Source organism: Leptonychotes weddellii, unplaced genomic scaffold (assembly GCF_054177405.1).
Source record: "Leptonychotes weddellii isolate Sample4059 unplaced genomic scaffold, ASM5417740v2 HiC_scaffold_3536, whole genome shotgun sequence".
NCBI lineage: Eukaryota > Metazoa > Chordata > Mammalia > Carnivora > Phocidae > Leptonychotes > Leptonychotes weddellii.
In genome coordinates, this window is record NW_027954502.1 from 1 (window position 1) to 10857 (window position 10857).

The 10857-nt window shown below is 48.8% G+C and overlaps 1 protein-coding gene across 1 annotated transcript; it reads left to right on the forward strand.

Moving 5' to 3' along the window:
* Positions 1-2972: 2972 nt before the first annotated feature.
* Positions 2973-10018, forward strand: LOC102741538 (ER lumen protein-retaining receptor 3). Its single transcript, XM_081810735.1, has 4 exons — positions 2973-3284; positions 7375-7533; positions 8025-8277; positions 9092-10018. The coding sequence occupies exons 1-4, from the start codon at positions 2988-2990 to the stop codon at positions 9130-9132; spliced, it is 750 nt and encodes a 249-aa protein (XP_081666861.1). The 5' UTR covers positions 2973-2987; the 3' UTR covers positions 9133-10018.
* The last annotated feature ends 839 nt before the right edge of the window (positions 10019-10857 follow it).

The window sequence follows — 10857 nt, forward strand, 5'->3', positions numbered from 1 at the left end:
CCCGGAAGGGACCTGAAGCAGGTCACTCTGAAAGCTGTGTGGACCCACCGAGAGAGGGGGCAGAGAGCAGCGGGGGCGGGGGGCGTTGGTGAGGGGTGGGGGGGGGTGCTCGGGTGAGAGGCATTGCAGAGGGAGTGGTTCTGGACCTGCAGGCCATTCCAGTTTTCGGTCTCTGGAGAGATAGGCACTCACGGCCCCTCAGATTCCCACTCGGGGAAGTGAGGCAGGAGCCCCGGGAGGGACTCCCAGCTCCGGTGAGGGGAGGGATCTAGCTCGGACGTGTCCCTGCTCTTCCTCGGAGGGCCCTGAGCGGGATGAGCAACCATGACCAGGAGGGGGCGCTGTTCCCCAACCCACTCTACCAACACGGCCCTAGGCCCGCCGGACATAACTGGGAAAGCAGGGACAGAGCCCCAGGCCTGGGGGAGCGGACTTTCTAGCAGTGGGAAACTGCCAACAAGCAACAGTCGTAGCAACCAAGTAAATGATAGGTTTGTTAGACGTGCTAAGTGCTGTGGAAAAAGGAAAAGGGCAGCTGGGTGCTGGATCCTGTGTGTGTGTGAAGGGGGGTTGGCATAGGCCTGGTTGGGATCTGAGGAGGTGAGGTGCCTGGATGCCAGCCCTGTCCACCCGGAGATGCGGAGCCTGGTGAGACCCTCCCTGACCACTCCTTGCCCTCCCCCCGCCCCCCACAAAGGTAGGACACTGGGGCTTAGTTCTCACTCAGCCACTGACTCACCGTGTGACTTCGAACCTCAGTTTCCCCATCTGTGAAATGGAGGAAGGGCTGTAGTGGGTCCCATATGTGCTCAGTGGACCCCTGAGGGACTCTGGCTGGGTACTGGCTCATGTTCTCTTCTGTGTCCTGGGTCTCTGTGCATGGCTTGCTCTGGTGGAAACTTTTCACTGCTTTCAAGAGTGTGAAAACCTTTGTGCTCAAGATTGCCAGAGCTCCCAAGCACTAAGGAAAATGTGAGCAAAGCCCAGGAACCTAGCAGGCTGAGGATGCAGAGAAGGGAGGGCTTGGGGAAGGCTGTGGGGGGGGGGGGAGCAAATTGTCCCCTACCAGAGTCCCCTCCTGGACCCTCCTAAATGGTGCTGAGGACCTCTCTGTGAGGCCTCTGGGAGATGGGGGAGCAGTAGGTGTAGCCCAGAGCTGGCCTCCTGGACTCCACGCCCCATGCCTGGGGTGGGCTCCCTCGCCCACAGCCAGCCTCACTGCTGCAAGTCCAAGTCCCAGACCCCCAAGGGGCACTCACGTTCTCGCCAAGTCCTCTTTAGGCTTCCGGTCAGTCCTGTCCCACCTCTGTGAGGCCGCTCCTTTCACAATGAGGAGTGTGAGGCTCAGGCCTGCCATACTACTAGGAGGCTGGCACGGCTACCCAGCACCCTCCAGAATGTTAGGGGCTTCAGCGGTATTCAACCTCAGTCTTTACAATTGTCCCCCTCCCCAAAATATCCAGCACCAGAGGAGTAGATATGGCACCGTTTAGGCAAATAAAGGAACCAGACCCTTAATCAAGTAATGTCACTTCTTGGTGCCAAAGTCCCCAGTCGATCCATTACCAATAGGCCATTGGTTGGTAAGTGGAATGGAGGGGGGTGGGTTGGCAGCAGGGAAGGACTTGGGGAGACCAGTGAGACCTCTGAGGTAGGGCGCCGGACGGGCAAGGGGCATGGAAGTGGACGTAGTGGAGCTGGGGGGGACACGGGGGAGGGACTCAAGGATGGCTCTTGGTTTCGTGGCTTGAGGGGATGGTGGTGGCATTCTCAAAGGAGGGGAGACAGGAGGAGGGGCTTGAGGGGATGGTGAGTTTGGTCAGGCTGGCCTATATAGGTCAGAACTCAGAGGAGCGTCTAGAGCTGGGGCATCCCTGGCATGTGAGATGAGATGGCACGGGGACAGGGAGAAGCCGGGGTAGCCCTCCAACAATTAGGGAGCCAGGACAGGAGCGGCTAGGGGCGGTGAGCCAGCAGTGTGGATGGTCGCAGAAGCCAGGGGAAGGATGAGGTTCTGAACAGACACTCCTCAGCTGGCTCTGGGGACGTTGGGTGAGTGAGGACAGAGTTGGCCTTTGGATCAGAAACGCAGGTATCGCTGATGGGAATGGTTTGCTGAGGTGTCCAGACTGGTGTGGGCTTGTCCGTCGAGCAAGAGGAACAGAACGGGAGGTAGGACAGGGCTCGCCTTGCCCTGGACCCACCTCCATGACATAGCAAAAGTGGCCACGGGGGGATTCAGGAGCATGACGGCATTTAGCATTTAGATTCCTGGATTGGCTTGTGGGACACAAAAGGGGTGTGAGTGGGAAAATGGGAGAAATCTGAATAAAGCCTGGAGTTTGGTCAGCAGCGCTGTGTCAGTGGGAATGTCTTAGTTTTTTGGTAAATGTCCTGTGATTAGGCAAGATGTCACCGTTGGGGGAAGCTGGGTGAAGGGTGTATGGGACCGCTCTGTACTGTCTTTACAGTTCTTCTGCCAATCTAAAATTAATTCAGAATAAAAAGTTAAAAAAGAGAGACCAAAGCAGGTGAGGCGGTAGCATGAAAAGTATGACCCCAGTTTTGTCAACTCGACGTGGCCACGTGGTGCCAGCAAAGATCTGGGAGGACGCACACCGAGTCTTGGGGATTTGGGTGACCGCTGCTTTTTTATTTATAGCTATGTATTCTTTTTTTTACGAAGGGTAAAAATAGTTATAACTTTTACAACTAAACAAAACGTATTTTTAATTTTTAAAATTTGGAAAATAAAACTGAATGCTCCTCTGGCCCTGCTTTTTCCTCCACCCGCTCTGGTCCCCCTGGTGAATTGACACTTTGTAAAGTCCATGACTTGCTCTCCGGAAGACAGAGCTTTGGGGACCGCCAGTGGAAGTCGGGATGGAGCGAAGAGACGCCTCCACCCCCCGCCACAGCTTACCAGAGCCGGGAACTGAACCCGGGCAGGCCCATGCCGGGGCCCTGGGAGCTCGGTGTTTGTGCTCATGAGAGGAACTCAAGTGATCCAGCAGGAAGGGCTGTTTCCTGACCCTCAGCGAGGGACCGTGCGGGGACAGGGTGTTGTCACTAAGTGGGATTGGACACCCTGTGGGCCTTTTCAGCTCAGGCTCTGGGCTTCTGGAGTGTTGGTGGGCCTAGGAGTCTGTGTTCTCATTGTCTCTCATCCTCCTTTGGCCACAGGCATCTCTGGGAAGAGCCAGATCCTTTTCGCTCTCGTCTTCACCACCAGGTACCTGGACCTGTTCACCAACTTCATCTCCATCTACAACACAGTCATGAAGGTGAGGGGGTGGGTGGCCATGGTGGCGGGGGCTGCTGAGCCGGACAGACCCAGATAGTGTGCTTGCAAACTCAGGCAGTGGAGGCAGGCAGACCTGGGTGTGTTGTTAGCCGCTGTGGGACCTGGGCTCAGGCAAGGCCTCGGGCCTCTGTGTACCTCCCTTTCCCCATCTGCAAAATGAGGATAATAATAGTACTCACCTCAGAGGGCTTGTGGTGAAAATTAAGTGAGGTAATACATGCAAATACACAATAGCCATCATATATATATATTTTAAGATTTATTTATTTTGAGAGAGAGAGACAGAGTGTGTGTGGGGGAGGACAGAGGGAGGGGCAGAGGGAGAGAATCTCAAGCAGACTCCCCGCTGAGTGCAGAGCCCAAGGTAGGGCTCGGGCTCCATTTCAGTCTCACGGCCCTGAGATCATGACTGAGCTGAAACCAAGAGTTAGACGCTTAACCGACTGAGCCACCCAGGTGCCCAATAGCCATCATATATTAAACAGTTGGCAAAGGTTAGCTATTATAATGGTTAAAAAATAAGCAAAAAAATCAAACATGAACTCTGAGCTTTCAGAGAGATTATCCATCCGACATCCATTTGACAACTATTTATTGAGCACCTACTATGAGCCAGGAACTTGAAGAAGACATAAGAGGCTCCTATTCTTTTTTTTTTTTTTTAAAGATTTTATTTATTTATTTGACAGAGAGAGAGAGAAAGCGAGAGAGGGAACACAAGCAGGGGGAGTGGGAGAGGGAGAAGCAGGCTTCCTGCCGCCGAGCAGGGAGCCCGATGCGGGGCTCGATCCCAGGATCCTGGGATCACGACCTGAGCCGAAGGCAGACGCTTAACACCCAGGCGCCCCAAGAGGCTCCTATTCTCGTGGAAACTATATTCTAAGTGGGGAGACAAATAATAAAACAAGCAAGAAAATCTTTGGCTAGGGATGAGCCTATGCAAATCATTAAAATAGGGTGATGACGTTTCCTTTAATTAAAAAAAGTTTGTTTGTTTGTTTGTTTAAAGTAGTCTGGGCATGGAGCCTGGGGTTTGAACTCCCGACCCTGAGATCAAGACCTGAACTGAAAAGTCAGATGCTTAACCAACTAAGCCACCCAGGCGCCCCATAAAAAAAAATCTTAAAAACTGGGTGATGTGATAGAGAACGAATGGGAAGCTGTTTAGGGAGTATGACCAGGAAGGGTCTCTCTGAAGAGGTGACATAAATGTCAAGGTCTGTGTGACACAAGGAACCAGCCATGGGCTGATCAGCGGAGAGCATTCCCAGCAGAAGGAATAGCTGGTGCAAAGACCACCAGGACAGAAACAAGCTTGCTGTATTCACAGGACAGGCGGGAGCTCAGCAGGCCAGGGCTGCCCGATGGAGGTGGGGCTGCCATCAGAAGGCTGGGGGAGGGCGGATGGCGCAGGTCAACAGTTTGGACTTCATTTTGTGATAGGAAGCTGTTGCTTTGAAGCACGGCCCTGTTCTGTAGGAGAAACTGAGCATCTCTTGGTTCCACTCTGATGTCTTAGGCTCTGGGCCATAACTATTAGAGGTTATGTTGGGGTGAGGCATTTTCTGAGCTTTTAATCAGCCATCATAGCTCTTTTTTTTTTTTTTTTTTTAAAGCTCTACACCCAACGAGGGGCTTGAACTCACGACCCCAAGATCAAGAGTCACATGCTCCACTGACTGAGGCAGCCAGGCGCCCCTCAGCCATCCGAACTCTTTAAGGCAACATGGGTTAGTGAAAGGACCACAGGTTTCAGAGTCAGTGAAGCGGAATGTTACTGCTTGGATGCTGGTAACAGAGACTTAAAATAAAAGTTATTTTAGGGGCACCTGGGTGGCTCAGTCGGTTAAGTGTCCAGCTCTTGGTTTCGGCTCTGGTCATGATCTCAGGGGTGAGATCGAGCCCCGTTTTGGGCTCCGTGCTCAGCTCAGAGTCTGCTTGATTCTCTCTCCCTCTGTCTCTGCCCCTCCCGCTCGTGCTCTCTCTTTAAAATAAAGAAATATTTTTAAAAAATAGTTAGTTTAATAAGATAAAGGTTTATTTTTACCTTACTCATAACATGGAATCTGGAGGTGGGCTGTCCAGGGCTGCGATGGCAACTCCTTTTAACTTTCTGCTCCATCATTTTAGTGTGACCAGGACTCACAGATGTGTGCCCCGTGCAGTTGCTCAGAAGGGCCCCACGCTTGGTTTAATGCTTTGCTATTGCCATCTTGAAATTCAGTTCTTTAAGAGGCCCTGCAAATTATACAGAGTCCAGATGTGACATCTACCCTCAAGGTTGCCTCAGGCTCACAAAATGGATGCTAGAACTCCTTACCATCACATCACATTCTGGGCAGGAAGGAGGAAGAAGGGGAGAGAGCCATAGCGTGTCTGCCAGCTGGCTAAGCCCTTTGGTAAAGAGCCTTTTCCAAACTGTACCCAGTGACTTTCACCTGCACATTACTGACCATCCTTATCTGCGGAGGAGGTTGGGAAGTGTAGTTTTTAAGTTGGGCACATCATCTAATAGTTCCGTTTTTTTTGTTTTTTGTTTTTTTTAAAGATTTTATTTATTTATTCATGAGAGACACAGAGAGAGAGGCAGAGGGAGAAGCAGGCTCCCAAGGAGCAGAGAGCCTGATGCGGGACTCGATCCCAGGACCCTGGGATCATGACCTGAGCCGAAGGCAGACGCTTAACCATCTGAGCCACCCAGGAGCCCAATAGTTCCGTTTTTAAGGAAGAAAGCCTATGTGAGGGGAATTCTACCTATGTTGCAGGACTATTGTGAAGACTATATGAGAAAATATATGTAAAGTGCCTAGCACCCAGAAGATACTTAACCAAGGCAGGTTCTCTTTCCCCTCCATATCAGAGATGTGCCTTTCGGAATCCAGGGATCTTGTTGGAATGGATGATGTTATCTGTGGGGTGTTGAACTGTGTGAACTTCAGTCTGAGGTCCTAAAATCATGGTCTTTACTTAAAGTCAACACAGAAATAGCAAACACCACCTACTTAGTTCATTCCTCTGCCCAAAGGTCTGACTTGGATAGCCCTGGGAGGGACTGCAGACCCAGCGCTTGGCATGGCTGAATGAGTTGTAGGAACCTCAGGCCAGTTTCTACATTTGTGAAGTGAGGAAGTGATCACCACTTCTTTGATTCATTCATTCATTCTGACATGTTTTGTGCTGGGCCCTGAGTTAGGGGCTGGGGATTTGGAGGTGGACATGAAGTCAGGACCCTCTTACAGAAATCCCCTCCCACAGGGGAAAGAGACTGGTAACACAGACATTTACAGAACATGTGATCATGGGGGGCAGTGAATGGGTTCCCATGGAGCTATGGTGACGAAAGTGTATTTGCCTCATTCTGGTGAGAAACTAATCTGAGTTTTGAAGTACAAATAGGAGTTCTCTAGGCCAGTGAGTTCCTGGACCGGCAGCATCAGCATCACATAGGAACTTGCTAGAAATGCAGATCTTCAAGTCTACTTAGACCTACTGAGTCAGCAGTAACTCTGGGGGCAGCGGGGGAAAAGCGGCCATTTATGTGATTCTGATGCACACACAAATTTGAGAACCTCTGGGAAACCATAAAACCATCACATGCTGGAGGGCAGCTACTGTGATTAGAAAAAGAGAGCTTTTCTGAAGGAGCAAGGATCGGCTGATTCAAAGGGTGTCAGTCCAGGTGCAAGAATGCTCACAAGTCACTGAGGCAGATCCAGGAATTCGAGTTAAGAGCCCTGGGATTCCAGCCACTGCTAAATTCCCGGACAGAGACCAACTCTGGTCTTCTCCCTAACGCTCTGCAGTAAGGAAAGGCCTGGGCACCTTTGAGTGTTCATAGTTGGTGCTATCTGTCCTCATTAGAAGCATGGAGTTACTTAACAAAAGGGTCATTAGCTTCAGAATCTAGGCCAGTGACTCAAGAGAAATTGCACACGCATTTCACTTTGTCCACCTTGGGGCAGTGCTCTAGCCCTTTATTTGGTAAGTCCCAACTCAGGGTAGCTTGGAAGCCCAGCAAGTAGGTTGGAAAATGACTTCATTGATTCCCATGTGTTTCCTTCCCTTGTTAGGTGGTTTTTCTCCTCTCTGCCTATGTCACAGTGTACATGATCTATGGGAAATTTCGGAAGACCTTTGACAGTGAGAATGACACATTCCGCCTGGAGTTTCTTCTGGTCCCCGTCATTGGTCTCTCCTTCCTTGAGAACTACAGTTTTACTCCCCTGGAGGTAGGAGAAGGGACCCAAATAGTCCTTATGTTAACAAAGCAGGCATCACAGCACCGCTTATGGCTGAGACCTTCTGTCCCACAGGTGGCTGGTTACTAGAGCACAGTCCAGGCTGTGATTGCAGCTCAGGTCTGGGCTGCGGCCCAAGAATCTGGGGGCCCGCAAATGTAGCAGCAAGTTCTGATGCTAGCGTTCAAGGACTGCATTTTGAGAAACTATGGCTTCAATTAAGAGGAGTTTAGACAATAAAGTTCTGCAACAATTAAAAATTATGTTCTAAAGAAATGTTCATGTGATGTTAAAAAAAGCACTTTGCTTCAATCTTTTAGAAATATCTTGTATTTACAGAGGGGTGGAATGATACACTGATTATTTCAGAAACTTTTTTTTTGCTGCACTAGATTATTCCAGTAATTACATCCTTTTAAAGAGATGGGCCCCCCTTCATGGTCTTGATCCGCCTCTTCTAGCCACTTACCTCTTTGGTTCAGGTCCTCTGGACTTTCTCCATCTACCTGGAATCAGTGGCCATCCTGCCCCAGCTCTTCATGATCAGTAAAACTGGAGAGGCGGAGACCATTACTACTCACTACCTGTTCTTTCTTGGGCTGTACCGGGCACTCTACCTGGCTAACTGGATCAGGCGGTATCAGACTGAGAACTTCTATGACCAAATTGCAGTGGTGTCTGGAGTAGTACAAACCATCTTCTACTGTGACTTCTTCTACTTGTATGTGACCAAAGGTAGGTACCAGACAGAGCAGGGTTGCTCTGGAGGGTTGCACAAGGAGTTACCCATTCAACAGGAGGGGATCTGGAAGTGAATGTATAGATACAAGTCTGCCCCTCCTGGTGCTTTTACTTCAGTTGATGGAAGATGAACAAATATTTTCAGGAAACAAGTACCACGAAGAAATACAGACCAGTTAGATACTGCATGTACTAGTGCGAACACTGTGTAGAGAGAACTATGGGAGGACATTTGACAGAACACTTGGTTAGAAAAATATAGGAGAAAGATTCCACAGAATAGCTTATGTAGGAGCCCTGAGAATGGAACCAGATTGGTGTGTCAAAGGACGAAAAGGCTAGTGTGGTCACAGTCTATAAAGTTGGGAGAGCTCAGAGTCAAGCAAGATCAGGGGTTACGGGTCTGCATTCCACCGATTGCTAAGCACAGCCACTGGAAGGCTCAAGAAGCAGCCCAGCAGCTGCCCTGTAGAGTAAAAGGCAGCCAAGTAGGGAGACTAGGGATGGGGCAGTTGTGGTTGTTCACGAGGTCGCCTGTGTGTGGGCAGAGGTCACCTGTTTGGGGCAGATCTCAAAGGCACTGGACAGATGTGAAACAGAAAGGGAGGCCAAAAGTTTATGGCCTAAGGGAAAGCGGGATCAGTAACCAAGATGGGGAGGTGGTGTATGAGTCTATAGTTAACCTGGGATGGAGTTTCCCCCTTGGCTTTAACAAACACCTATTATGAACTGGGAATTAGAGAAACTGCAGTTTGTAAGGGAGTCTCTTCATGGGATAAATTCTAATTTCATCTCCATCTTCTTCTAGTCCTTAAAGGAAAGAAGTTAAGTCTTCCAATGCCAATTTGAGGGCCCCAGAGATGGTTCTACACCCTAACAAGAACACTGAACAAAGTATTTGAAATGTTCTCCTGGACCACTTCTACGGGACTCGGACCAAATGTTACAATTAAAATGAGAAAAACGCTTAGTGTGGATTTCAGCAAAGCACTGATCATTCTATGTAGAAGACGTTCTCACCGATCTGTCCCTTAAATTATAGCAGCAATAAAAAAACCTAGGCCAATTACGCAAGCACGGGACCTCACGTCAACTGGAGCATCAAGGAATCTTAGCTTAACCCATGTACTATTGCTCCCAAGGTCCTAGCGTGAGCCTCATGCTAAGGAACAGTCAATCCCATCTGGAAAGAGGTCTGTGTATAAGGCAAATATCCCCAAAGATCAGACTTCAAGTACTAGAAGCATGGTATTTGATTTTCACTTTCAAGTTTAGGGAGTGATACAGAGGTGACCTAGTATTACAGGTGTGAAGTGTTACTTCAACTTCTGTCTTCAAGCCACAAGCGAAAGCCAAATTTGTCAGCTTTGGCTAGACTGAAGTAGTTTCCTTCCTCACCTTTAAAACAGATTTGGGTCTTCCTATGGCTCACAGCAGCTCCACACAGTACTTTAATCCCAGTAACCTAAGTGGGTACCGCCACCATGACGACCATTTACCAATGAGGAAACAAATGACCAAGCCTTTACCTACTAGGTGCCTGGCCTTGTTGCTTTGTGACTCCAATTTTTCCATTAAGACCAATCAATCCCACCTCCCTTTCACATTTTTGGGTGCTAGCGTGATTACTCAATCAAACACCCCCAAGTATGGTCTTGAAGCAAATAAAAATTGTTAAGAAAACTACCAGTGGACTATAGTCAGAATTTTCAAGCAATAAAAAGTTTACACCTTATTGTCAACAGTGTTTTATTTATACCTACAAAAGAAAACAAGATGGTATCAAAAGGACAATTTACAAACTAAGAATAGTAACATAGCTCTTAGCATCCTGTGCCTGCTGAACATCACACATCTACAAATCTTTCAAGTCTTAACGCAACAGGAATGTGTTCAGAGACCAGCAAGAACGTGAATAGAGCACTGATCCCAAGCAAAAGCCACCAACCTTTTAGATGAGAAAAGTCCACACAATGGATTGTTAGGAATTGGGGAGAAGCAGCCCCACAGCTTAATATTGAAATCCCTTCCCTAAATGAGTTTCAACCATGACTGCAATAACAACTAGCATCACATGAGGACTCTTCTGCTCATGTTCCGAAGCAAAGGCAGAACCTGAATTATGAGTGACAGAGAAGCAGAAGAGTTACTCTAAAGCTATAAAGGAAAAACTCTGCTAAATTTCAATTGTGCTCAGGCCACAATTGCTTTTGAGATTTGGAATATGCTGTTATTTTGACTTACGACATCATCCCTGGTGGAAAAAGGGAAGCAAGCAGCTGAGCAAGTAACGCTTGCCCAGAGACCCTTCCCACAAAGGGATGCTTTAAGACCTGCAAGAGAGTAAGTAGGACACCCCTTGTGGTGGCACCTGTTTAAAAACAATCAAAGAAATATCTAGAATGGACTGGTCAGTGCATAGACCAAAAAAATAATCTTTTTTTTTTTTTTTTTTTTGGGCAGGGGGTGAGGGGGCACTTTGGTTTTAAAAGCACAGAGCAGTTTTGCCGAGTTTTCCTGTGCCTACCATCCTCCCTCAGCCTCTTCTCGAAGAAGGGAAAAAAAGTACAGTTA

Coding starts and splice junctions, on each gene's coding strand:
- LOC102741538 (XM_081810735.1), top strand. CDS start 2,988: ATGAGAGGAACTCAAGTGATCCAGCAGGAAGGGCTGTTTCCTGACCCT. Junction 3,285..7,374: donor TCTACAACACAGTCATGAAG/GTGAGGGGGTGG, acceptor TTCCCTTGTTAG/GTGGTTTTTCTCCTCTCTGC. Junction 8,278..9,091: donor CTACTTGTATGTGACCAAAG/GTAGGTACCAGA, acceptor ATCTTCTTCTAG/TCCTTAAAGGAAAGAAGTTA.